Consider the following 26,186-nt stretch of genomic DNA (forward strand, 5'->3'; position numbering starts at 1 on the left):
AGTCAGTTCCTCAGCATTGTCCATGGGAATCATATCAACAGCTTCACATGGCCTTTCCTGATTCTAGTCTTGTCTTTCCAATTTATTCTCCATACAATTATCATGGGGCTTTGCCTAAGTGCAAATCTGATCAAACTACCCCCTTGTTTAAAATCCTTCAATGGCCAGAAGGCTTTTGAGTAGTCAAACTCCTTAGCACGCTGTGCCAGGGGCTTCGGAACTACATGTCTGGACACTTCCTCGCCTCCAATCCAATGTGGGCATATAAAATTTTTAGCACTTATAGTGCATTGCAATCTCTATTTATTTGTCACTCTGACACTCCTTACTGCAGCCACCAGAGACCAGACTGCAAAGCTCTGGGGACAAAGGCGGTGTTTCGTTAAGGAGTATTTTCTCCGTGCCTGTCTCAGTGACAGCCACACAGTTTTTGTCCAGCTCAAAGTTTACCGCACAAGTGAATGAACGAAGGCACCAATCAAGGAAGCATCAACTCTCTCCACCATCACGATCTTATTCGACTAGAGAACACTAGATTAAACGTCCCGCAGAACCCAACTTCTCGAACTCCCTACGCTCCTCTCAGCTGTCCCGTTAGCCCAAGTCAGAGGTGCAGTTCCCTCCATCAGATTCCATCTTGTCTCTGTCTTTTCTTTGCTCAGCTTTGGCCAGATTCCCTACAAGGTTCCTCCCACACATAAAACACACTAAATCGAACTCTAATCTCCTTAAAGAGTTAATGTGCCTCCCTAAATGACTAATTTACTACTAGAGAGTGACTTCGGCACTGGGGAGAATCTGGCTCATTATTTAATAGCCAATAAGGCCAGCTGTTTCATTTCAAGAAATTAATGGTCTTTAAAACCTTTCCATATTGTACCAACTGCGCTTCTCAGTGAAGAGCCAAGTGACTTTTATTAGTAAGGTTGATAAAATCCAAACCCTGCTAGACTTTGCTAGCCTTCTTCATAGCACCAGGAGGGTCTTCTGGGACATCTGGTTATTTTTGCTTTACTTTCCCTGTTGATGCTTTGAGATTATTTTCTTTGCTGAATTTTCTTTGGCTGGTCCCTCAGAGACTGCAAAAGGTGGTCTGACAGCTGCGCCCCATGGCCCCACGGCTTGACCCCCTGCCTCCCTGACTTCTTCAGGAATGCCTTTCAGCATTAAACTTAATTTGGCCGAGACAGTGAGCAGCTTGTTATTTTCGGGTTAGCTCATTCCATCTCTAGCCACCTGAAATTACTCTTCTGTAAAAAAAAAATCACATTCAGAGGATATTTTATGGAAGCATCTTTCTCTTATTAATATCCCACCATTAGGCAAAAAGGTCAAGAAAAGGCTAGATTAAGCCACAAATCCACATTATGAGACAAAGATATAATGGCCCTTAAATTTCTAGCCCTTGATCAGTATTTGAGGGCATTGGGCATTAAGAATAGATATGAATAAAACACGTTTGCCTTCGACCAGCCGCTACTGTCTCTATTCTTTTTAAATATAAACTGTTGCCAGTGGCACACGAGCAACTGTGTTACCATACCCTCCATACATTAAATGGGTTATTTATATAAGTTATATATGGCAGGGTGGCCATGGCTTAATGTTAATATTTTACTTTCTCTGGGTTTCCTGTGGTTTTATGCTGCTATAATTTAAAGTGGAAGTGACATAGTACTTTTTGTTCCAAAGAAGGCTGCCGCCTACTCATTCTCCTGAGCGCTTCCTCTCTCTCTTTACTTTCTGGGGGTGAGAAGAGAACGTGAGTTTCCAAATGCAGGGAAGGTAGTAGCCTTGGTGAACACACGAATGTGGCTTCTGCCTCGTAACCAGGCACTGCGTTGCCCAGTGCTGGTGGCTGTGGTGGGGGAGGGGAGGGAGGGCACGGAGTCCAGAGTCCGGTGCCATTCAACCTGCTTTCTGGGCTTTATAGGTGGGGAGTGGTGTTCTCCCTGAAAGAAGGTCTGGAAGAGAAGTGCAGGCGCAGACTGCGCTCTGTCGTGCTGAAAGGGGGAAAACGGTGCATTCGGCTAAAACTACTACATTCACTCTGATATTGAAGATACTCTTTGGCACAGCAAGTTAGTGTTTGGGTGTTTTCTTCTCGTAAATTTTATCAATGAAATCTTCTCTGTGAAGTCATGATCATTGTATTTAAAAAAATTGCTCACCACATAGGGAGCATAACAGGAGGATTTTAACAAGCGACCCCTTTAAGAGTGTACTGTAAATCCTTCTAATTCTGTAAATTTTACAGAGTCATAAAATTTTCCCACTCACTTCTTTGCTCAGAAATATGTGCAAAATATTTTTCAAAAACAACTTGGCATATGATTTGGGAGATTTTGAGGACCCCCTGAAACCAATCAGGGTAATTCAGACACGCTAGATGAGGACCCTGGATTACGACTCTGTCTTCTCACCCGCTCTCTGGGATCAGGACACATACACCAGCCCCGCGGGCACATAGAATCTCTCAAGATAAGTCTGCTTCCAGCAAAACTGCATCTCCTGTCGCAGAAATTAAAAGAGCAACTTCCAATTACATTCTGTCTTTGAGGAGCACACTTAGAGCTCTCCTCACGCAGCTCTGAGGAACGCAGGATGCGTGCTTAGGAGATGCGGGGCACACGGGCACAAGCATCAGCTCACCACGTGCATGGTGCTCAAGCTGTAGAGGGACACGGCAGCCAGCAGAGGCTCCAGGTGAGGAGCACACATTTTACAAGAGGAAGAAGCCCCTGCGGGTGGTCCTTGTGACCCCCAGGACACTGAGGACCTGGGGCTGAATCTGGTTCCCAGGGTCCATGTCAGAATGATGCTTCCGGACACGCGTGCATTCTGACACAGGGCCTGACGGCCATGAGAGTGAGATGCAGGCGGCACGGGTTAGTGCACCAGGATAAACTGCGCGGATCATCTTCCGCAATGTTTGTGCGAGGCCATCTAACATGCCTGTCTAGATCGCTGCGTATGTTTTAGGATTGCAACAATATCAAAGAGGCTACTACTTACAACGACGTTGTGAAAGTACATTGCTGCTTAGGGTGACACATACATTAATAATTACACATTAGGAATTTATTGTGTTGCCTGTGTGGTTTTGACATAGACTTTTGTTTCCAGGAAGATGAGCTGAAGCATCCTTACTGTCCTGGATGGGACTGGTGCAGTTTTACCGACTGCGTACACACCACACTGGTATCTTAGATGAAAGCCTGGTGGTAAGGTGAGATGGTGGAGACCACAGGTGCAGCACGGCCTGGGCTATAAGACCAGTCCCTGCATTTGCACAGGTTTCTGCTATTGTTTTAAAGGTTTATTTTATTCCCATTTGAGAGAGGGGGGAAGGGGGAGAGGCAGAGAAACATCGATGTGAGAGACACTGATTGGCTGCCTCCTGCACACACCACAACTAGAGCTAGAGCCCACACCCTGGGCATGTGCTCTGACCAGGAATCGAACCAGTGACCTTTTGGTTAGGGGACAATGCTCCAACCAACAGAGCCACACTGGCCAGGGGCAAGTTTCTGCTGTTTTAATATGAGCAAAGGTAGCATGTTGAAAGCCATGCAAAATGACCCGGTACGTGTTTATAGGCATGATTGTAAGTTAAGTCATTACCATCTTTCACTATACTTATGTGTTAGGCACCCTAGTACCAAGTTTCATTTGCTGAGGCTTTTCCATAATCCCAGGGGTATTCCCAGAGGTGCTACTATATTTCAGTGATATTCGAGCCTGAGCTTGAAAGAAGAGAGACTACGTCATTTTAAAAAAATCCTCATCCAAGGACATGCCCAATGATTTTAAAGAGATGGTAAGGAAGGGGGAGAGAGAGGGAGAGAAACACAGATGTAAGAGAGAAGCATTGATTGGTTGCCTCTCTCACTCATTCCCACCCTGGTACTGAACCCACAACCTAGGCATGTGTCCTGACCAGGAATTGAACTGGTGACCTTTCAGTTTACAGGATGATGCTCCAAGGAGCCACACCAGCCCGTTCATTTTAACAGACTGTATATTTGAGTGAAACAAAGAGAAACCAGAAATTCATTCTTCTGGGGTTATGTTCTTGAGTGGCTCTGTCCCTGCTAGAGTTGTGCACTGAGTCCCATACACGGTATGTGAGTCCCAATTCACAGAACACCTCCTCCAAAAAACAAGGTGCAGGCATCAAGACTGTCTGGCGGTACTTAATGATTACTTCAAAGGCAACCAGGACTGATCCACGTTGGCCCTGGGACTTCACAGTCACTAGTGAGCCAGCAGTGCTGCTGCGCCCTACCCATGTCCCTTTGTCACTTCCGGCCCACTACAGGACTGACTGCGGGTATTTGTGGTTCTTGGCTTGAGGCTTCTTCTCACTACTGCACTGGATGGGCAGACGTGCTGGGGAGTTGGCTCCTTTAGCAGCTACTCTTAGCCAATGAGGAACAGGACTTGAAAGAGACACAGCCCCATATCCTCGCCCCTCAGGCAGGACAGGGTGTGAGTGCATCGATACTATTTTCAGAGGCCCCTCGTGGAATTGCTCCCTGTTGCCTGCAGCAGTACCCTGCCTACCAATCTCCGCCCCAGTGTTCTTGCCTTCTCTTCCTCACTCCCCATCCAGGGACTCCTGGGATCGCTTCCCAAATAAAATAACTTGCTCTAAAACCTGTGTCTCAGGGGCTGCTCTGGGGGCAAACCCAGCCCGAGACTCCAGAATGAGGGCATATTTTACTTTGTTGTTGTTATAGCCACAATAGTACAATGAATGCCTTACATTGTCTATTCAGATGCACCGAAGCCTTAGAGTTTGCTCCCTTTATCATTCATCCTCTTTTTCAATTTCTTTCCTTCCCCGCCCCTTCTTTCTCTCCATATACAACATGCACACACATACACACATTAGTATACATGCATATTATTATTTCTTGAACCCTCTGAGAATAAATATTTCAGTGCATATTTCTGAAAAACAAGAATATTCTGTTTTATAAGCACAGCACATTTACCCAAACAATTTCCACTGTTTCTTCTTCTCACCCACCTGCTTACGTTTTATGGGGTCAGAGCTATGCTTAGTCACAGACTGCCAGATGGCATTAAGTCACTGATTCTTCCTATATGAGAAAAATATTTCCAGAATGAAATTACACAGACAGTGACAGATAAGACTTTGCTGTCCATATAAACAGTGAAGACATGTCACAATCACAGACTGGCAGCCAGGCCTGTGCAATTTGCACTGATCACCTGTCTCTTTTTGTACTTTCTGAGCAGGAGCCTCTGTGGTTTATTACATCATCACCCCTGACGTGCCCTGGCATCTTCTGTTCAGTGTCAGTGAGCGCACATTTGTCCAACGTCCTCAATCCACCACTGCAGTTCCCATGCATGTTAAGCCATTTCCACCGCACAATTCCGGGTCTCCTCCTGTAAGTCTGAAAGACACCTCACGATCTTCTCTCCAGACCCAGTCCCCTGCCAGCATTTCTTTTCTGGGGGAACAGTACCACCACCCACGCTGTTGTGTGCATATTCATTCTTGACACCTGGCTTTACTTACCCCCCCACACCTGCACACGCAATCCATCATCGCGCGCTGTCAGTTCTCTCCCCCATCTTCTTCCACCTCTACAATCATCACCACCACCCTTGTACACACTACCGACATCTGTCACCTGAACTACGGCAGTCATCTTTGAACCGCTCTGCACCCACCTCAGCCTCCCTTCCAGCTATTCTCCACCCTATATCTAGAAAAAAGTAAATGAAACCCAAATCTGACCACATCATTATTCTCTTACAAGGCATAAATGGCTTCTAATTAGTGTTTGAACATACAAAGACCCTTAACTGAGCTACCCCTGGTCTGACTTGCACCTACATCTTCTGCTCTACCCTTACAGCCTCGCCCCGGCCACGCAGCCTTCTTTCAGCCTTCCTGCTCCCCGTGTTCTCTCCACCCCAGGGCCTCTTCCCCATGTTCTCTCTGCTTGGAATACTAATCCTTTCTTCTCTCTAACCTCTTTTAGACCATAGTTCAAGTCTCACTTTGGTCCCATTACACATTATATTTTCTTGAATGATATCTCTCTTTTTTTCACAATGAGCGGAGTTGCAAATTTTATGTTTACTTTGTGATTGTACAATTACTGTGTCCTCCATTAGATACTACAAAATCCATAGTACAGGGCTGTGTCTTGCGGGCCTATTATTGTGTACTCCAGGCCTATAGAGTATATTAAACTTGGTAGGCAGTCAGTAAATGGTTGCTGAATAAAGAAAGGAGCAAGGGTAGCTGACTTTTCTAGCTCATCTCTTTGGACTAATAAATTGTTCAAGTGCAATTTACTTGGAACCATTCAAGACTGATCTGTTTTTAAAAAATCGGATATGAAAAGATTGATCAGAAAAAGGACAAACTGAAGAATTCAAGCTTTGACAAGGGATAATATAAGTGTCTTGTTGATAATCAACCCACAAAGGCAGTCATCACGTTAGCTTGGCCACATTACATGCAGCACATACAGAAATTACTCACAGAAAGCAGTGTCTAGAAGCTCTGTCTTATACAGGGACCTGCTTTTGATGTTGGAAAAAACTGTAAATGAATCCTGCATAGTCTAGACCATTTAGGATAAACTGTCAAAGGCACCAACATCTCAGTAGAGAGTGACTAAGCATAAATTCCAATCCTGATTTCATAGGACTCTTTCCAGGAGAAAAAGTTCATTGTGGCAAACTCCTTCTCGAAATAGCTCGGTGTGCTTCTTTTCCATCCTAAGCCTGTGCTGTGACAATTACAGCTCTTTCCAGTTCCCTGCAAAAGCCAGGCTGTCAGACAGACACTATCGTTTCTAAAAATGCGTCTGCATTTGCCTCAGCTACATGCGAGCAATTAGCGGGCAGAATCCTTATCTGGGTAGTCAACACCCTGTGTTTGCTTCCAAGCAATGGCCAAGTTTAAAGGCTACTAACAATGTTGCAGAGCAGACTGTTGGTGGAGAGTGGCCAACAGGAATTGCCAGGTTCCTACCTATTTAACATGTCATTCCACGTCCAGCCGTAAGGGTCAGTCTTGCTGATGGTAGAGTGGGACAACCCTCTGCTGAGACAAGCCCAGTCACTCCTAGCTAGGCTTAATTGAAGACTTGGAATACAAGCAGGAACATATTCTGGATGCTGCACTTTTTGTACTGCCCTTTCCACATTTGTAAAACAAATGTTTGCCTTTGCTAGAAGTAATGGAGCTGGACCAAGGTGTTTCCTGGCACAATGACTGAGGTCATGGGGCTCATGTCACATGAAATCCAGGGCACAGATGGGCTCATGTGGCACCTCCACGACAATCGACTGCCAAAGCTCTCGTCTCTGGACTTGGAACAACAGAGTCAATAAAAGCCATCCCTCCACAGTTTTCTGGCATGTACGTCTCAGCCGTGTACCCTGAGGATTTGTCAGAACTATACGGTGAAAGAAGCAACAATACTTTCCTGGCTACAAAAACTGCTGAAGTGGAACCAACTGGTATATATATATTTTAAACTCTAGCGCAACAAAGAGGCAGTCTTTAAAAACGAGCACTGTTTAAAAGATATTTCAGCTGGAAGGAAGCAGGTGTTTATATATGCTTAGGGGAGCTCTGTGGTCCTTAGTAATTTTGAATGCCTATTAGGAGTTTTTCCATTTTTATGTCCTGCAGTTATATATTGCAATGATTTGAGAGTAAGTATATGAGGGGGTGGTCAGAACAGTGAGAGCTGCCTTGATACTGGATGGTCACTGAATACTTCTATCTGTTTACAGCCAGCCTAGCACAAGAGAACTTGATTCATGGAGATTCTAGAGGTCTTGAAGGTAGGAAGGGCCACACGGCACTCAAAGCAGCCCCTTATTATTCTGTGTGCAATCTCAGCCATTCTACTTTGCATCTCTTGGCCTCAGTTTCTTCATCCATAAAATAGGAATAATAATGATAGTAGATAATAATAATAATAATGTTACTAGAAATAAACAAAGTGGCATATTTAAAGTACCCTCCAGAGTCCTTGGAGTATTAATTAGATACTTAACAAGTGTGGGTTGTTCCCCCCCCCCCACCCCGTGACAAGTGTGCCTGTGGAAGGTGGCTCCGAGTGCAGTCTGTAGCTGAGGACCTGGGCAATGCACTTGGGGGCACAGAACCGTTGTGCCTGCAAAGTCAGGGGCAGATCCATTTATAGTCTTCTTCAGGCTCCTACAGAAACAGAAGAGCTGCTCCTTGTTTTCACTTAGGGGAAACTTATCACAGTGATATAAGGATAAAAATGGCATACTTCATAAGTATTTTTCCTNAAGTGTGCCTGTGGAAGGTGGCTCCGAGTGCAGTCAGTAGCTGAGGACCTGGGCAATGCACTTGGGGGCACAGAACCGTCGTGCCTGCAAAGTCAGGGGCAGATCCATTTATAGCCTTCTTCAGGCTCCTACAGAAACAGAAGAGCTGCTCCTTGTTTTCACTTAGGGGAAACTTATCACAGTGATATAAGGATAAAAATGGCATACTTCATAAGTATTTTTCCTTTTCCCCACGAATTCCCTACTATTTGTCTCATTGTATTTTATTACTTTTTCTCCACCTCTAGGTTTCAACATTTTTCATGTTCTTTGGAGCCCTAAAGGACAATGAACATGGATGTGTTTTTCATAGGCTCTGAGATATCTCCCTTCTCATGAACTCGTGTTACTCAAGAGAAAAGCTGATGTGTTCTAACCCCTCCCTAGACTGTCTGTGTTTGTGGCATGGTGGGGCGAAATGAAATGTAAACCAGGAAGAACTAAGTTTGATTTCTTGCTCTGATGCCCCTCCGAGGATGGACCTTGTTCTTCTGTGAACGAGCAGCAGTCATGATGACCGTTACCCAGTGAGCAGGTGAGGGCGAAGTGAGGCAGTGCGTGGACAACCCCCAGCGCCTAGTAGGTGCTCAATGCACTCACGGTGCTCCTCTTACTCCCTTTGCCTCAGTTGTCCTCAGTTCGGTTTTCTTTTCAAATATAACTGGCTTGTTTAGGAGTAAATGTGACACCTTTGAAACAATCTGTATGCAGATTTGGCACATAAAAATGAGTACTAAGCCCAGTACTCTTAATTATTCCTGTTGAACATACCACGTGTTCATGCACTTGGGGACGCGCTTGCTTTTCATCAAGGTGACTGTATGTTAGAGTGATGAAATGCCATTTTAAATAGTCATAAAGCTCAGGCCTCATAAACACACACAGCCAGCCAGTATAATGAGTTAATACACTTGGCGTGTTCAGAGCGCCTCTGCCTGCAGTAGGTTGACATTAGGACAAAAGCTGTGTACAGCAAACCCAGGAACTTGGGCCAAGGGACCGTCGCAAATGGCTGGAGAGACGTAAAAGACGGAGGGAGGCAAGGGCTGTGAGAGCGCTGTATCGTGCAAAAGAGTTCAGCACAGTCCAGAAACTCACTGCCGTAATCCTAGTGCTTGAGCTTTTGGAGGCAGACGACAGAATGGGAACACAACAGGAAAACATCCAGGACAACCAAAGAATAAGAGCAATCAGTTATAGAGCAACACTCAGAATGGAGAGATTGCCTAAGCACAAAGTAACCTTTCCTTTCAGCTGCAGAAGTAGGAAATACATGCTGAAACTCCTTAAACTTGTGCAAGGAAGAAAACCAAGGACATCAGCTTACCTAGTTTAGTACAGTTCAAGTTCAAGGGAATGTCAGCTTTGACACTCTTAAAATAGCAGGCAAATACTCTTCATCTAAAAAGAATACTTAACAAGCAAATATGTAGTAATTTAGAAGTTTCTACAGAAAATGAGGGAAAAGTAAGAATCTATGGAATTTAATATATGTGGTCCATCAAAGTTCAGTTCAAACTAGTTTGGAGTTATCTGTACTGCAATGGGTCTTAACACACTTTAAATGACTAATATTCTGACTAAACTCATAATGGAGGCCTTTGATTGAATAATTAATATCAAATATTCTAACTGGCATAAGGATATATTGCCTATGAGGAAATGATGAAAAGTTTTATTAAAATAGACTTTTATCAGAGGGACTAAGTGACATAAAAATGATATGGCAGTGGCATTAACCCCCTGATCTTGGCTCTCGGGGATCTTAAGGAGCATTACATGCGAGGGCTTTTTGCATTTTTCAGGAAGTTTGAGTTGACAATGGAGACATCCTAATCTCACAAAGAATTCATCTGCTGCCAATTCATCATTTTGTCCTCTGCATTAAGAGTGAGGTGGTGTCAGAGAGGCAAGTCCAACAGGCAGCTGACTCTACAGGGCAGGGAAGTCGAGACCAGATCTCCCATTTTGGGAGTCCGAGGAGCAAGGAGAAGTTGAATCTGCTGGTGGGAAAGAGCTTCACTGATCTTCAGAAGGCATTAAACTCTGTCAACTGCAGGTGTGCAGTAGGTTCAATCTGGACAAGTCCTTCAGCTCCTCTTAGCATTCCTGCAAAGTCAGGCGGCGACTGCTGCCGTGAGCTCTGCAAGGGCTTTTCACGGCAAGAAAGGGCAGTTCAGATAAAGTTGTGCCACCAGGAAGGTGTCAGAGAGACTGGCCATGATCCACCATATCAGATGAAGCGTGACAGGCCCCTGTCTAGAGTCTCTTGGACAAGGACTACTTTGAGCTGAAACGACCTCAAATCCTGTCACTACCGCAGGGAGCGGTACGCATAGTCTCACAAAGCATCTTATTTGACACACTGGCCTTGTGGCAGAGAGAAGCACTCAGTTAGGCAGCACGCGGACTTTGTCAACTGCCACAAGCCCAGATGGCCAAGCCCCCACCCACACCAGGCACACGCTCACACACACACACCCAGTGTGCTGATTGCTCATGTTTTCATTGAACTCATTTTATCACTGTCTAGATTAGCTCCAGCAAAGATCAGCACTGTGGCATTGGTGAATATCTTTGCAGAAGTTGAATGTCACTGCCACCCGCTTAGCAAGTGTCATAAAACGATGCGAGGTTGCCAATGGAAAATTCAACCTAGCTGTGAGCATACTAGAGGCTACACGGAGAAAAGAACACGAGAAACCAGAGGGGGCGAGTGTCTTTGAGCAGTGAGGTACATAGAAATCAAGGACACACAGGATGCCCAGCCAAATGCTCTTAGGGGAAACATGAATAGAGGGCGCTGTGCACGTCGCAAACTTCAAAGTCAGCAGCACACTTGTGATTGGAGCCTTCCTGGGGATGTGCAAGAGCATATGTAGGAAAGAAAGCTGAAACTGACAGAATAAACCAACTGAAATGTTCAAGCAGAAGTATGCTCTTATGGCGTGTTCTTCTGAGCTGAACACAATCCTCCCCAAATACCAAAACACTGGGAACACACTTAGAAAGCAAGTGTATTTTAGGTTCCCAGGCAGCAAGCATAAGCTGTTTGCTCCTTCTAAAGTTGCTCTTTCTACCAGAACTCAGTTCTAGGATGCTGATTCTCATTATGCAGCCAAGTTAAAGCTGCCTGAGAGACGTTTTCCCCCCACTCAAGTAACTTAAGTAATATGGGGTTGGAGCATCAGCAGTACCGGGAGCCACATGCAGACCGAGTGGGCATTTGGCTCACAGCAGTCTCGGGAAAGAGAGTCTCTCCACCCAGGAGTACTCGTGAAGCTTTTCACCAGAAAATTTATAGTCATTTTGTGTCTTCTGGGTAGAGATTATTCTTAATCTTAAAGAACCCAAGTGCCAATTTGCAGATACTGCTTTTTCAACTCTCAGGAGTGTTCTAACAAAACAGGATCGTCTTTTTGGTAGGCAGAGTATATTGCTTAATGTTCATCTAGCAATTACGCATTAACCTGTTCATATTTCAATGGAAGGACTCGAGGGAATGGGGAGAGAATTGATTTTATGACAGTGTTACAGAGACGGTGGGAAGGCATTACTGAACCTGTATGTTAGTAATGTTCTGTGTCACATACAAAGATGAATAAGACACAGTCCCTGTCCTTAGAAGCACTTACAGTTTAGTGAGAAAGACAGATGAGGAGCAAATAGCACAAGGGAATATGGTGACTGGAGTCTGCATCCGACTCTGAGCTGGATAACCTCAGTCTGAGAGGTTAAATGTACAAAGCTGTGACCAGACTGCTTGGGTTCAAACCCTAGCTCTGCCACTTCTAGCTGTTGGACTTGGGCAATTTTACTTTCTCTATGCCTGTGTCTTGCCTATGGCATGGAGATAGTAATAGGGTTATTATTAATATGACCCTATTGGGTCATAGGGTCTCTGTGAGCATTAAGCCAGTCAGTAGAAGCAAAGCATTTAGAACAGTGCTGGGCATATAGTAAGTGCTCACTAAGACTCTTACTGATTTTAGGGAAGAAAGAGGGTCTCATATTGGAAAATAGTGCCCTGAAATAGTCAAGAGAGCTTGTGAGGAATTCTTTCCCACAACTTACTTAAATAAGAACAACTCTATTCTCACCTGTATACCAGTGTATTGAAAACCTATTATACCTGATGAACGGTACACAAAAATCATGGGTATAAATCACAATCCTTATTTCAAGGGATTTATAATCCAATGCAGGTGGAAAGGGACAGCAAATAATCATAATCTAATTTACAGTATTTTCAGTAGCACTGGAAAGGTACCAAACAAATATTACATTGAATTAGAAAGAGAGAAGAGGTAAAGAAGGCTTGGCTTTCGGCATGGGGACTTTGAAGGGTCTTGAAGGTAAAGGGATGGATACGTCAAGCAAGCAGTTATAACCGGGATCACAAAAAGAGGGAGCGAGAAGGTCAGCCAAGATTGTTTTCAATCACCATCACAGTGACGAGAACTGAGTATGTAGGATGGAGGGGGCTCCTCAGGGAGAGTCCACACAGAGGAGAGTCTGGAGGGATCGGCGGGAAGCATGGGTGGGAAGCATGGGCGGGATGGTCAGAAGCCTGGGGCCACAGGCCGGAGTGTCAGTGGGCTGTGTGGAAACAGAGCCAACAGGTACAGGCTATGTTTTCCTAAAGTAGGAAACATGGGGACTGAAGAAGGAAGAAAGATTGAGGGAAGGTCCTTCTTTTCTCTGATGGACTAGAGTCAAGCTCATGGGGAAAGTCTTGCCATGTGAGCCCTGCTTGGCTATGAATTATAGGTGCATGCTTAGCATTGTCCAGTCCTGAGCATGTTAGCAGTATCTCAGGACTTCCTCCCACTGGTAAATAGAGCGCTGCTCCCACAGCGTATCTGTCTTGGGAGCAAGAGCATCACGTTCAGTCTTCCTGGCTAACTTGTATTGGATATGGTCCCCACCACTGGGGAGATTCTAGGCCCGAACCTAAGTCTTGTTGGATAGAGGCCATGGCCTTTTGCCTAACCCCAAGTCAGCATCCTGTATCCCTTATATGAACTTTCATCTAAAAGCATTGCTGTCTCCTAGCATGTCCATAGCATAGCTTATTCTGATCATCTCAGATTACTATGTCCTCTTGCCCTTGACCATCTGGACTACTGCTTCTTTCCCACAGCTGGCTAATCCTTCTGCCTCAGTTATACTCCCAGCATACTTCCACGTGGCTATTGGCTCTCCCCTTCTCCATGCTCTGGGATTCTCAGCAAAATGTGTGGCCCAGCCTCTGCATTTATAGCAATAGACAGAGGGACGAAAGCGATTGCCAAGAGGCTTGAAGATGGAGCGGAGAGAGGGCTACAGGGTTGATGCTACAGGGTACCCGAGAAGCCAGTGAGAATGAAGTCTGTTGTGTGGGTTTGACTCATTAAAGAGAGGAACGCATTTTCCCCAGAGATAAAATTCAAAAGAGCTAACAATGCTAAAACAAGTCCATAAAATATGTCAGGCAGGCCCTTCACTACAGGCTTTGCTTGTATTTGTATTTCTTTGTTTATTTATTTATTTATTTAAAGAAAGAGTTTATTTATTTATTTTTAGAGAGAGGGGAAAGGAGGGAGAAAGAGAGGAGAGAAATATCAACGTGTGGTTGTCTTTTATGTGCTTGCTACTGGGGACCTGGCATGCAACCCAGGCTGTGTCCTGACTGGGAATTGAACCAGCGACACTTTGGCTTGCAGGTTGGCACTCAATCCACTGAGCCACACCAGCCAGGGCTATTATTGTACTTACTACTCTTACCAGCACTATGCAGAGGCCCTAATGTCATCCCCAATTCTCAGATGAGAAAACTGAGCCTGCAGCAATTAGGTCACGGGTGAAATCGCACAGGTGAGAAGTGACGGCTGGGCTATAATTATGGCCTGACTCTAGGTCCTGCCCTCATCTCTCTCCTCAGCAAGTGTGTGTTAATGAAGGCATCACTTGAGTCTGAAGTGTATGGAGGAGCAATTGAGGAGCTAATGTCGAATCTCTCAAGATCACAAAGAAAAGGAAGTGAGGCATTTCTAGAGATTAGGTTTGTGGGGCTTAGTCGTCTCCATAGAACTTCACGGGAGTAGAAAAGGGTTGGAATGGCCACTGGGGGACAGTCAGGGGCGTCGACAGCACGACTAAAAGGTCTGGACGGCAGCCGGGGCCCAGCTGGGGCTGGATAATGTGTGTTTTCCAGTGAAACCCATGAATGCAGTTTTATGAGTTTCTCCAGCAACCTTTCGCCGCCCATGTCCAGAGGACCCACAGAAGAGACGTGGGGCCTTTCTGCTCACTCTGTAGGACTCAACACTTGATTACAAGCCCGGAAGAGCAGTGTCAGGGGCTGGTGCACTGAGCCATCTGCAGAGAAGGAATAATGGGATCCCGCGAGGCCAGGGATGGGCCAGGTGGGATTGACGGAAGCTTGAGATGGGAGAATATAGTTTACTGCTGAAGGGACCGACCACGAGGAAGCCTGCACAATCAGAATGGGGCCAGGGAGAATTGAAAGGGGCTGGGAGGCTGCCGTGAAAAGGAAGCTGTTTGCAAAAATACATCCATTAATGTCCGCTTATTATAGCAGCCTAGGAAACAGCGCCTTCCCTACTCACCCAGGGTGAGTAATAATGCGTGTCAGGCAAGGGTAAGGGGATGCTTATTTCATTCTGTTTACTACCAAAGAAAATCGGGGGCTGGACAGGATGGTAAAACACCGGCCCTGGTAAAACGCCTGGTGTTTGCTAACGAGGTCATATCACAACCATGCTCTGCCTTCCAAAACAACACCCCCAGGAAAAAGAAATAAAGTCATTTTCCTTTCTAGGCAGAAGATTTAACATTGCTTAACAATAACACTTAACATCGCTGAGCCCTTAGCCTCAGGCAACCTCATAACTACTAAGTGCTAGCAATTGTCTTGTTCCTGGATTGGCTAGGGCTCTGGCTTCACTTTGTGGAGTGGCATTTAGCCTGGCAGCGGGCTGCATGGGCCCATGTTACAGGTGACAGAGTTCCCTGAAAGCACAGCAGGGTGCCCCTCAGCCTGGGCCACTCATCAAGTCCATGCCCACTGGACAGCATTTTCTCTCTGTGTCAATGGCTCCAAATTTGGCACATAAATCAATATTATTGAGTTTATCTTAAAAATTTTGGTGAAAAACCTCCACAAACAACATAGGAATCAAATCAGCCAGCACATTAAGTCCCCCATAAGGTGGGCCACCAACTTCCTATAGATAGTATTATTCCTATTTTTATTTAAAACTTTAACTCCATAACTATTTTAAAGCTCCCTGCTGCTGTGACAAAGTGGGGTCTGGTGCCTTAAGGAGGTGTGTTCTCCCAACTGTCCTGGCAAAAGGGAGAGAGAAGTGGAGGTGATGCCATTCGGTTCAGTGGACAGTAAACTCTCCGTGGCCTGGCGGCCCAGAGTACCAGGGTAAATGTCAAGGGCACTTAGAATGGTCTCTGCACACCTTCTCAGCAGCCAGCAGTGTATCTGCTGCCTCTGCACTCTGCAGCTTGGTGGGTAAACATGGAGGCCTCTCCGCCCGAGGATCGAAGCACATAGTTGAGGGTCCTTTGCATCTTCTTTTTCGATGCTGAGGCAGAAACTTGACTTTGAGCCTCCACTCCCCATTTGAAAACAGTGCCAAGGATCTCTCCTGCATTTGTCTGAGCCCTATTCATTGTCCCTCATGGCGACACAGTTGCCAGGTAGCTACAAAGGTCTGTGCAGCTAATCACTTCTACCCTTGTGTATGGATAAGAATGGGCTGTTTATCAAATTTGTTTTCCACCTAAGATGCGTCCATTCAGCTGCAGTTATATTCTCAGGGCTGGCAGGATTTTATCAATTCACACATTGTGACGATAGCTTCAGAGCCACAAACAGCATAAATGCATTGCCTTTGTCAGAAAACACCCTCCACGGTATTTAACCTAAAATAGACTTGTGTAGACGCAGCCGAGATCGAATATTTCAAGGCTTATTAGTAAAAATAAATAGAGGTTCGATGTTCTGAGGACTTTATATTAATAGTGACGGACCTCGGCATTTGTAGGGCCGTCATCAAAGGCTGCTTTGCAGGCCCCTGTCCTGGACGGCAGGGTCCCAAGGAGACGCGCTGTGTCTCCACTCTCCATACTCTGAGGGCCTGATACAGAACAGATGAACAATAGACATACTGGGAATGAATGAATGATTAAAATCCACAGAATCTTCAGTGTTATTTTTGTGCTTTTGGTTTGTACCAGAAAACCTATTTCCTCAGTCTGAGATCAGGTTGGCCAGGAAGACATTAAGCTGTTTCCAATTTTCCTTTTTTTCTTCCCTCTCACAAGAGCATACTACTTTCCATCTGCCTTTAACCACAATTTCCATACACTTCAACATTGGAAGCCAGAAATTTTATATTTAAAACAAATTTTGGAGACGACTTCCATCTTTTTAGAATGAAAACAAAATATGAGGCCAGGGAAAAATAGGGAGAGGCAGGAAATCCAGGATGGGAAAAAACTGTGAGACAAAATATATATATAAAACTTGATCTAAGGGACATAAAAGAAAAAGGAAACAAATGGGAATATATCAGATTAAAAAGCTTCTGCCTGGCTAAAGACACCATCATCAAAATCAAAAGAAACTGACTGTATGAGAGAACATATTTGCCAATGATACCTTGGACAAGGGTTTGATCTAAAAAAATATATAAAGAACTCATATGACTCAACACCAGAAAGACAGACAATCCAATTAAAAGATGGGCAAAGGACCTGGACAGACACTTCTCCAAGGAGGACATACAGAGGGCCCATAGACACATGAAAAGATGCTCAGCATCACTAGCCATCAGAGAGATGCAAATTAAAACCACATTGAGATACCACTTCACACCTGTCAGAATGGCCATCATAAACAAATCAACAAATGACAAGTGCTGGAGAGGATGTGGAGAAAAGAAAACCCTAGTGCACTGTTGGTGGGAATGCAGACTGCTGCAGCCACTGTGGAAAACAGGATGAAATTTCCTCAGAAAACTAAAAATGGAACTGCCTTTTGACCCAGCAATTCCACTGCTGGGATTATATCCTAAGAGCACTAAAACACCAATCCAAAAGAACCTATGCACCCCAATGTTCATAGCAGCACAATTTACAATAGCCAAGAGCTGGAAGCAACCTAGGTGCCTGTCAGTAAATGAATGGATCAAAAAATTATGGTACATATACACAATGGAATTCTATGCAGCAGAAAGAAAAAAGGAGCTACTACCCTTTGCAACATCATGGATGGAACTAGAAAGCATTATGCTGAGTGAAATAAGCCAAGTGGTGAAAGAAAAATGCCACATGATCTCACTTACGAGAGGAATCTAATGAACAAAACTAATGAGCAAGAGAGAACCAGAAACATGGAAACAGGGAACAGACTGACAGCAGCCAGAAGAAAAGGGGTGGAGTGGTGGAAGGAAGGGGGAGGGGTTAGTTAAAGAGCAGGTATGCATGACCCATGGACATGGGCAACGGTGTGGGGACTGACTGTGGGAGTAGGGGGTGGGCTGGATGAAGGAGGGCAAAGGGGAATAATTGGGACAACTGCAATACAATAAACAAGAATAAAAAATTAAGACAGGGAGTAAAGAAAATATAGAGGTAGTGAAGCTTTTAAAATACTGTATTTTGGGTATCCTGCCTAATCTGTGTTAAAAATTGGGTCTCTGCTAGACTCGAGATTTTATTACGTTTGACAACATACTATGTAGAGCAGATGGTCACTTAGGCTATGCCTATTAGAATTTTTAGGATGTTATTTTTGTTATAATTTGTTATGAATATACACACAGAAGTTAGCACTTTTACAACTCAGCTTTGATGATAAGTTCAACTTAGGGTCTTCCTCTCCTTTTTTAAAGGAGGTATTTCATAGCATTTCAGTTTTCTGGTTGTCAATGACCTTTCTTTGTGTTTTTTTGTTTTCTCCTCAAATTCACTAATTCTCACACTCTCAACTCATTTAACTCCCATAGTGGCTGCACTGGATGTAAGTTTGGAAAGGTTTCTTCTTTGTCATGTGCTACTGATAGCCGACTAAAATTATTCCTCATCTCACAGATAAGAGCGCCGACCTTTGAGAATTGCATCTCATTTTCAGGGGTGTCTAGTTACAGCACCAGTGGATCACGTTAGGCCAGAGTTGCCAGGTGAACTTTTCCCACGCAGTTCTTCCTTTCCTGCACTGTGCTCCTGCTTCTCATAAATATTTGCTTATGGCCTAAAGATCACAGCCAGATTCTAAGTCAAGCAAAGGACACCTTCCCAGGTTCGCATTTCTCTCTTGCATTTTAACACCCACACGAAGCCCCAAGGTTAAGGTTGGCTTGCCCTTCCTTGTGGGTACCTCCTAGGATAGAGGATTTACTATTTTATTGTCTCTAAGCTTGGTGCGGGGTATTCAATACCACTTTTATAGCAATGGCTTAGGATTTCCATTCAGGATCCAATATTCTTGCTGACATGTCCAATTCCAATGATATACTATTTTCTTCCCTTAAAAAATAACCCACAAGTGTTTCAATTATTAGCACAGTTGTGAAGATGGCACCATGGTTGCTGCAGACGGAAGTGCGACAAAATTGTAACATATTCCCCATTTCAAAGCCAGATGTCTATCTCATGTAGATTTCAATAAAGATTTAATTTGGGGGGAGCTGGTGACGGGAGACCCCTCAGTGATGTACCTGGGTAAGGATGCGTACTGTCTCTCCACCCCCTCGCAGCGGAGGCTGTGTGCATTCCCATCTGGACCCTTTCCAGGCACCTGTGGAGAGAGAAGTAATTAGAGATGAAGACCCATTATGCACCCTGGTTACTGACAATGCATCTCAAAATTATAATCAGTGCACAAATGCTGCTGTTGCCTGCCAACAATCAACCATGGGAAAGCAAGCAAGAATTCAGTATCGCTATACGAATTGGCGATGAAGCCACAAACGCGGCATTTAACAACAAAGTCACTTCTTTCAAAAAGGAGTCATTGTCAAACTGACTCCTTCCTGTCACCACGCCAGGGACAGTCTGTCGGCTGTAAAAACACTTTAAAAAAATAGGCTTTAATTTTTACAACAGCTTTAGACTTGCAGAAAGACTGGGTGGTATGGAGCATCCCCTCACACCCGTTTCCCCATCACCAACATCTCACATGAACACGGCGCTCGTCTCACCACTGATGGGTTAACACTGATGTACTGTTGGTAACTACAGCCCCCGGCTCATTCAGCGTTTAACCTACTGTGCTTTTCTGTCCCAGGTTCCCATATTGCATTTAGTCATCATATATCCTTAGGCTCTCATTGGCTGCGACAAAGACTGTAGTGTCAACAGTACCTTTTCAGTGAAACCTTCGTCTGCTAACAGGGGTTGTGACAGCCACCTGCTCCACAGCATCCAGGAGGCCCGTCCTCACCCAAACCTCGATTCGTCCCCTCGCTCAGGAACAACCAAAGAGGAGCGGTGAACTATTTTCTGTCTAGTGTTGGTCTTTATTGTTTGTTTTTCCTTTTTTATTTGCTTCCTGTGGTCACCTCTCTTTGGGTCTCTTCTATTGGCCTCTGAAATTCTGAAAGGCAGTGATTACCCCAGCAGTTTCTCAATGAAGTGTGTTAGTTGTGTGCATCTAACAACTTTGTATACAGTCCTTCAGTGTCTATCACACCCACGAAAAACAGGATGGACACTTACAGGTCTTTAAAAGTACTTGTTGACTGATCGATTCCTCACCTGTTCACGGCAACACACGTGGCTTTGTGGACCACTTGTGTGGCCCACACATAATGGGCACAAAGGGGGTAAGCAGGAAATCTGGACTGTTATTTTAAGACGGTGGGGGGAAAGTTTGTTAGGAAATATAAGTGTCAAGGTCTGTAGGACAAATTTTTCTAGGCAGTACTTACTGGACATTATTTTCTTCCTACCCAAGGTCCTAGAACTCTATGAAACCGACATCCCAGCTCCGGTGGTGTGTGCAGGGAGGGTCTGTCCGGGAGGTGTTGCAAAGTACATGTGCGCACTTATTGATAGTACAGAAGACTATTCCTGGTGTGGATTTATCACAGGAGGCCCTTCCGATGGATCCTACAAAACCTCTTCACCTTTCACTGACGCTTTGGACAGGAGTGGCTGGAGTTGTCTGAGAGCGCAAGTGCCCAGTGAGCTACCCGGGCACAGTGAATACTGCACACACACACACACACAGGAGCAACAGGGAGACTGTTTCACCTTGCCCTTCCTAACAAAGGCCAGAGGCAGGGGTAGTGTCAGATGGGACAACTAAATGGCACCAAAAAAGAAGTGGAGGATCGAAGTGTGGTTGTCAGCGCTCCTATCTAAGGTTTCTGTTTTTAACCTATTTTTAATGGAGGAAAAATGAACATAAATACAAGAACTATGTTAAAGATGATTAACTGTGGCTGTTGGAAAATATTATGTCTATGTGTTCCCAGTATGGCTGTAGGCATTTACAACTCATCTTTTTCTTGGGGCCACAAAACTCCGAGTTGATACTTTTAGTGCGGGTGACCAGATGGGCTGGCCTGGTGACAGCAGTCAACATTCTGGTGACTCTAGAATGCAGCATCCCTGTGCCCATTCTTCTGGTGAGCCACCAGTAAACTAGATTCTATGAAGGACAGGCTGATCCGTATCCTTCAGGAACACGCGTCTCGTTGTTCAAGAATGTTATATGGCGGTGTGCGGCCCGGGGCCATTCGGTATGTTACTAACATCATCACAGATAGCACCTGAAGGGGTTGGGGAAAAAAATCATGGAAGTGGCGGAACATAGGCCAGGCTTCAAAAGATGGGTGGTATTCTTTCACGTCAAAAATTATTCTGTTTTTTACCGGTTGTGTATGTCTTTACAGTGCTTCTCTATCAGTATCGCATCTTTAAGGCAATCATTCCGTTAGTGATTACTGAGAACCTGCTGCATCCTAAGGTGCTATACTCAAAGCAGTCCAGAAACTGGATTTCGTCACTGCTGTGACCACAGAGGGGACAGGCCTGCAGACAGTCGTGGTGCAGTGAGGTCGCTGGTGGAGTGTTAGTCTGAGGAAGGAGGCAGCGGGGGTCTGAAGGAGCTAAGTCCTCCTGGGAGAGCTGAAGACAGCATCATGTGGGTGTTGAAGCTTCCTCTAAAAGGTGAATAGGAATGAGGAGGCATTTTGGGGGGGACAAGGGCATAGGAGTAGCAGAAAGAGGCATTCCGAGTAACAGGAACAAAACTGAAACAGCATGGGGGCATAAAAAAAGCACTGTGTTTTCTGGGAATGTCAGGATTTGGGGTGAGGAAGAACAGGCTGTTGGAAAAGGGTACTAGCAACAGTCAGCAGTACCGCCGGGGCTCCGGCTGTGGCTGCGACCATCACGGACATCATGGCCACCATGGCAAGTTTTTTTGGCTTTTGTTTAAATTGACTTGGTCGTTAAATGGTAATAAAAATATAATAAAACATTATATTAATTAAAAAGTTAAAAGTAATTGACTTTATGCTTTCGAGCAGTTTTACATTCGCAGCAGAATTGAAGGTACAGAGACTTCTCATCTGCCTTCGGTCGCACAGCCTCCCCATTATCACTGTCCCCCCCTGGAGTGGTACATTTGTTACAAGTCATCAGCCTATACGGACACATCACTATCACCCAAAGTCTACAGCTTATGTTAGGGTTCATGCCTAGAGTGGTACATTTTACGGATTTGGACAAATGTATTACATGTATCCACCATTATAGTATCATACAGAATATTTTCACCACCCTAAAATTCCCTGTGCTCTGCCTATTCATCCCCCCCTATCTGCACCCTGCCCCAACCCCTGGCAACTACTGATCTTTTCATTGTCTCCATACTTTTGAGTTTTCCAGAATGTCAGGTAGTTAGATTCATACAGTATGTAGCCTTTTTGTATTGGCTTCTTTCACCTCGTAATATGCACTTACGGTTCCTGCATGTCTTTCCATGGCTTGATGGCCTATTTCTCTTCAATGCTGAATAATATTGTATTGTGTGGACAAACTATAGTTTATCCATTCACTTACTGAAGGGCATCTTAGTGGCTTTCAAGTTTTGGAGATACTGAATGGAGCTACTGTAAGCATCCATGTGCAGGTTTTTGCGTGGATGTAAGTTTTCAACTCTTTGGGTCAATACCAACAAGTATGATGGCTGTGTCCTGTGGTACAAGGCATTTAGTTTGGTGAGAAACTGACAATCTTCCAAAGTGGATGGACCAGCAACAAATAAGAGTTCTGATTCCACATCCCTACCAGCATTTGTTGTTGTCAGCCTTCCAGATCTCGGCCATTTGAATGGGTGTGTCATGGTATCTTATTGTTGTTTGAATTTGAATTTCCTGATAACCAGTGATGTAGGGTAACTTTTCATGGGCCTATTTACCATCTCAATATCTTCTTTGGTGAGATGTCCATTAAGGTCTTTGGCTCATATTTTAATGACATTGTTTTCTTCTCGTGGAGTTTAAAGTCTTTTTTTGTATATTTTGGATAACAGTTATCAAATATGTCTTTTAAAAATATTTTTTTACCATTCTATCACTTGTGTTTTCATTCTTTTGAGAGTGTCTTTTATTGAGCAGAATTTTTTTAATCTTTATTAATAAAGGCCAGCTTATCAATTCTTCCTTCCATGATGTCATATCTAAAGTTATTGCCAAACCCAAGGTCATTTAGATTTTGTTAGCAGTGTGAATATTCTAGACATTTTATAATTTGGAATTTTATATTGTGGTCTATAATCCATTTTAAGTTATTTTTGTGGATAGTATAGGTGTGTGTGTACCTTAATTATTATTTTCTGCATGTGGATACCCCTTTTTCCCAAGGCCGTTTGTTGAAAAGACTACCCTTGCCCTATTGTATGACATTAGCTCCCTTGTCAAAGGTCAGTTGATTATATTTATGTGAGTCTATTTCTGTATTCTCTAGTCTGTTTCATTGATCTTTTTGTCTATGACTGAACGAATACCACATTGTCTTGATTACTGTAGCTTAATAGTAAATATTGAGTTGGGTAGTGTCAGTCCTCCCATGTGGTTGTCTATCAATATTGTAGATGCTGGATATTTTTCATCTCCACATAAACTTTAGCATTAATTTGTCAAGATCCACTAAATAACTTGCTGAGAGTTTGACTGGATTTGAATTTGTAGAACAAGCTGGAATTGTCCCTCTTTGTTTATTATAATTTAACATTTATTTGCCCCTTACTGAATATCAAGCACAAGACCAAATTCTTTTTGCATTAGCCCTTTCAATCCCCTGAATAACTGCAATGGCCGTCCCATTTTGCAGAAGAGAACACTGAGGAGTTGCCTAAAGTCACACAGCTAGTACATGGAACATATGTGTTAAGATCGGGCCTTTCTGCTCTAGGGTCAAAGCTCTGGAGATGCAGACATAGGGCAGACCTTAAAGGAGCACATATGTCTTGCCAAGGGACTCAATTTTACCTTCAGGCAACAGTGGAACCTTTGAGAAGTGCAACATGATAAATGGTGTGATATGTTTATAGGTTAGAGAGATTATTTTTGCTATAATGTGGAGTTTCAGTGTAGTCTTAGCCTGAGATAATAAAGGCCTAAAGTAGGGGATATTCGAAAGAATGAAGAAAAGGGAGTGACATAGGATGCTAAGGAGGTAGTTTCTACAGGACTGACGATTAACTGGGAGGGTGTATGTAGAATGATGTCCAGCTAAGACGGACTAAAGGAAGAACCAGTGGAGGGGTATGAGTGAGAGCATGAAGTTCTCAGATACACTGAGCTTGAGCTGGGACCTCAGGTGGAGATGTCTGATAGATAATTGGGTATAACGCTTGCAACTTAGAAGTCTAGACCAGAGATGTAGAATCGGGAGGCATTTAGCCTATAGATGGTTCCTAAAACCTTGGAATTAGATTGCCCAGAGAGAGTCTGTAGAGACACGCCAGAAGAAAATACACCCAGTGAAATAGGGAATGCTGGTAATTCTCTCAGAAAGACTATCACTTAATGAGCAGGTGAAAAAAGTTGAATCTAAGGAGGTTGATAAAAAGCAGTTGGTCTCGATGAGAATTAGGAAAGAGTATTATCATAGAAATCAAGAGAAAAGAATTCAAGAAGGAGGGGATGGTCAGCAGAGCGAAAAGCAGTTGAGAGTTTCTTCGGTAAGATGAGGTTTGTGGTGTGCATGGTGCGTTGGTGCGCTCTGCCAAATTCTCCACCCTTGCGGAGTGTGACCTGAACCGCAGAGCCTGGAAAGCTAAAAAACGACCTTCCCTAGAATTCCCTTGCAGTCATTGCACTGGGTGTGGTTTACCCAGACGGAAATGACTGAAGGCGTGCGTGCCTGGTTTTCCTGTAGCACTTTTGGCAGGTGTGCCAAACATTGCTAGTTCCTGGGGTGGAGTGCTAGCTTTGGAGCTGGTGGCACTAGTGGCGGGTTCCTGACTGGGGCACCTTCCTAATTAGGGTGGCTCCTGATACAGGCCGTGTTGTGCGGCTGTGGAGCCGGAGGCTTCCTGTGTGGAGCAGTAGCAGCCCCCCTGGTGGCCCCACTATGCAATGTGGCTGGGGAAATTACTCCTGAAAGCTTATCCAAGAATTTATTTCTTTAGCCTTCCTTATGATTCTGCAAGCCCATTAATATGGTGCAATAAATTTGTTTCTACTTAAACTAGCTAGAGTGGATTTTGTTCTCTGCTACTGAACAGTGACTAATAATGTCTGCAACAGTGCATGTTGGAATTGGCAACGAGATGGTGATTGGTGCTTTATTGAGAGTGATTTCAGTATATTGATGGAGAGAGAAAGCCAGACTCTGCAGTGTTGAAAATCTTTATAGTCTTCTAATAAATAAACAACCACTGGTTGTACTGTCTTATGCTCTCATGCTCAGAAAATGAGATTAATAGGTACCAGTGAATAAACATTTGTCAGTGTCTCCTGAGTGGGGTCACTTTAAGAAACAGAGGTGAGAGAGGGTCTCTGCCCTCAGGGACACACTGCTAGTTCATGGAAGTGATGGGAGCAACTCAGTGATCCATTACTTTAAAAACAGATTTAACTGTTTTATTTTTTTCCTGAAAAATTATTGTGGAAAACCACCCAAAGATGACTTCTGTTAACACTTATAAATATACACGTATTTTAACCATATATATTTCCCCCAACTGTTTGTTGTTGGCATTTTCCTGTGCTATTAGGTATATTTCACAAACATGAAGAATCATGGCGGATAAATCATGAAGAATCCATTGGTGGATAAATCATAATTGATCTAATCCTCTCCTGTAATTTGATTGACTTTTAATATCCCCATCAGAAATGGTGGCAATAAAGATTATTGTGTTGCGTACAGAGATTCTTGCAAATAGCTGTGAACGAGGGGTCGGAAATTGCCGACAGAAGGCTGCCGAAGAGAAACTAATTATAAGTTGCAGTTCGGTCCCTAGGAAGTCAGGCCACTTCGGGAGGGAGCGAGGCGACAGAGGACAGGCACAGGCGTTCCGGAGCTCATTTCTCATTTTGCTCTTTGTGCCACGAGACTCAGAAATGTTCCTGCTCGAAGAACTCCTTGTTAGGTAATTTCCCTCATCACAAAAAAATAAGGTCAGTGGCTTTGCTCCAATTATTTTTTTTTAAAAGAAGCCCTTTATCTCACTTGGTATTGTGCAGATTTTTTTTTTAATTAATGACCTAAATATATGCCTGCTTGAAATAATCTTGACTTCAGCCTTCACGGAAACCTAGTCTTTTTCACAACATGGT

At 44.2% G+C, this 26,186-nt stretch overlaps 1 protein-coding gene across 1 annotated transcript in view; it reads right to left on the minus strand.

Moving 5' to 3' along the window:
• The window catches only part of PARD3B (par-3 family cell polarity regulator beta), a 976,716-nt gene that overhangs the window by 33,367 nt on the left and 917,163 nt on the right, over positions 1 to 26,186 (minus strand). Inside the window, exon 22 of the mRNA XM_037043522.1 lies at positions 19,104 to 19,183. Coding sequence (XP_036899417.1) covers positions 19,104 to 19,183 — 80 coding nt within the window. The remainder of the gene's footprint in view (positions 1 to 19,103; positions 19,184 to 26,186) is intronic.

Source organism: Sturnira hondurensis, unplaced genomic scaffold (assembly GCF_014824575.4).
Source record: "Sturnira hondurensis isolate 20B ecotype Veracruz unplaced genomic scaffold, ASM1482457v3 Scaffold0004136, whole genome shotgun sequence".
Taxonomy (NCBI): domain Eukaryota; kingdom Metazoa; phylum Chordata; class Mammalia; order Chiroptera; family Phyllostomidae; genus Sturnira; species Sturnira hondurensis.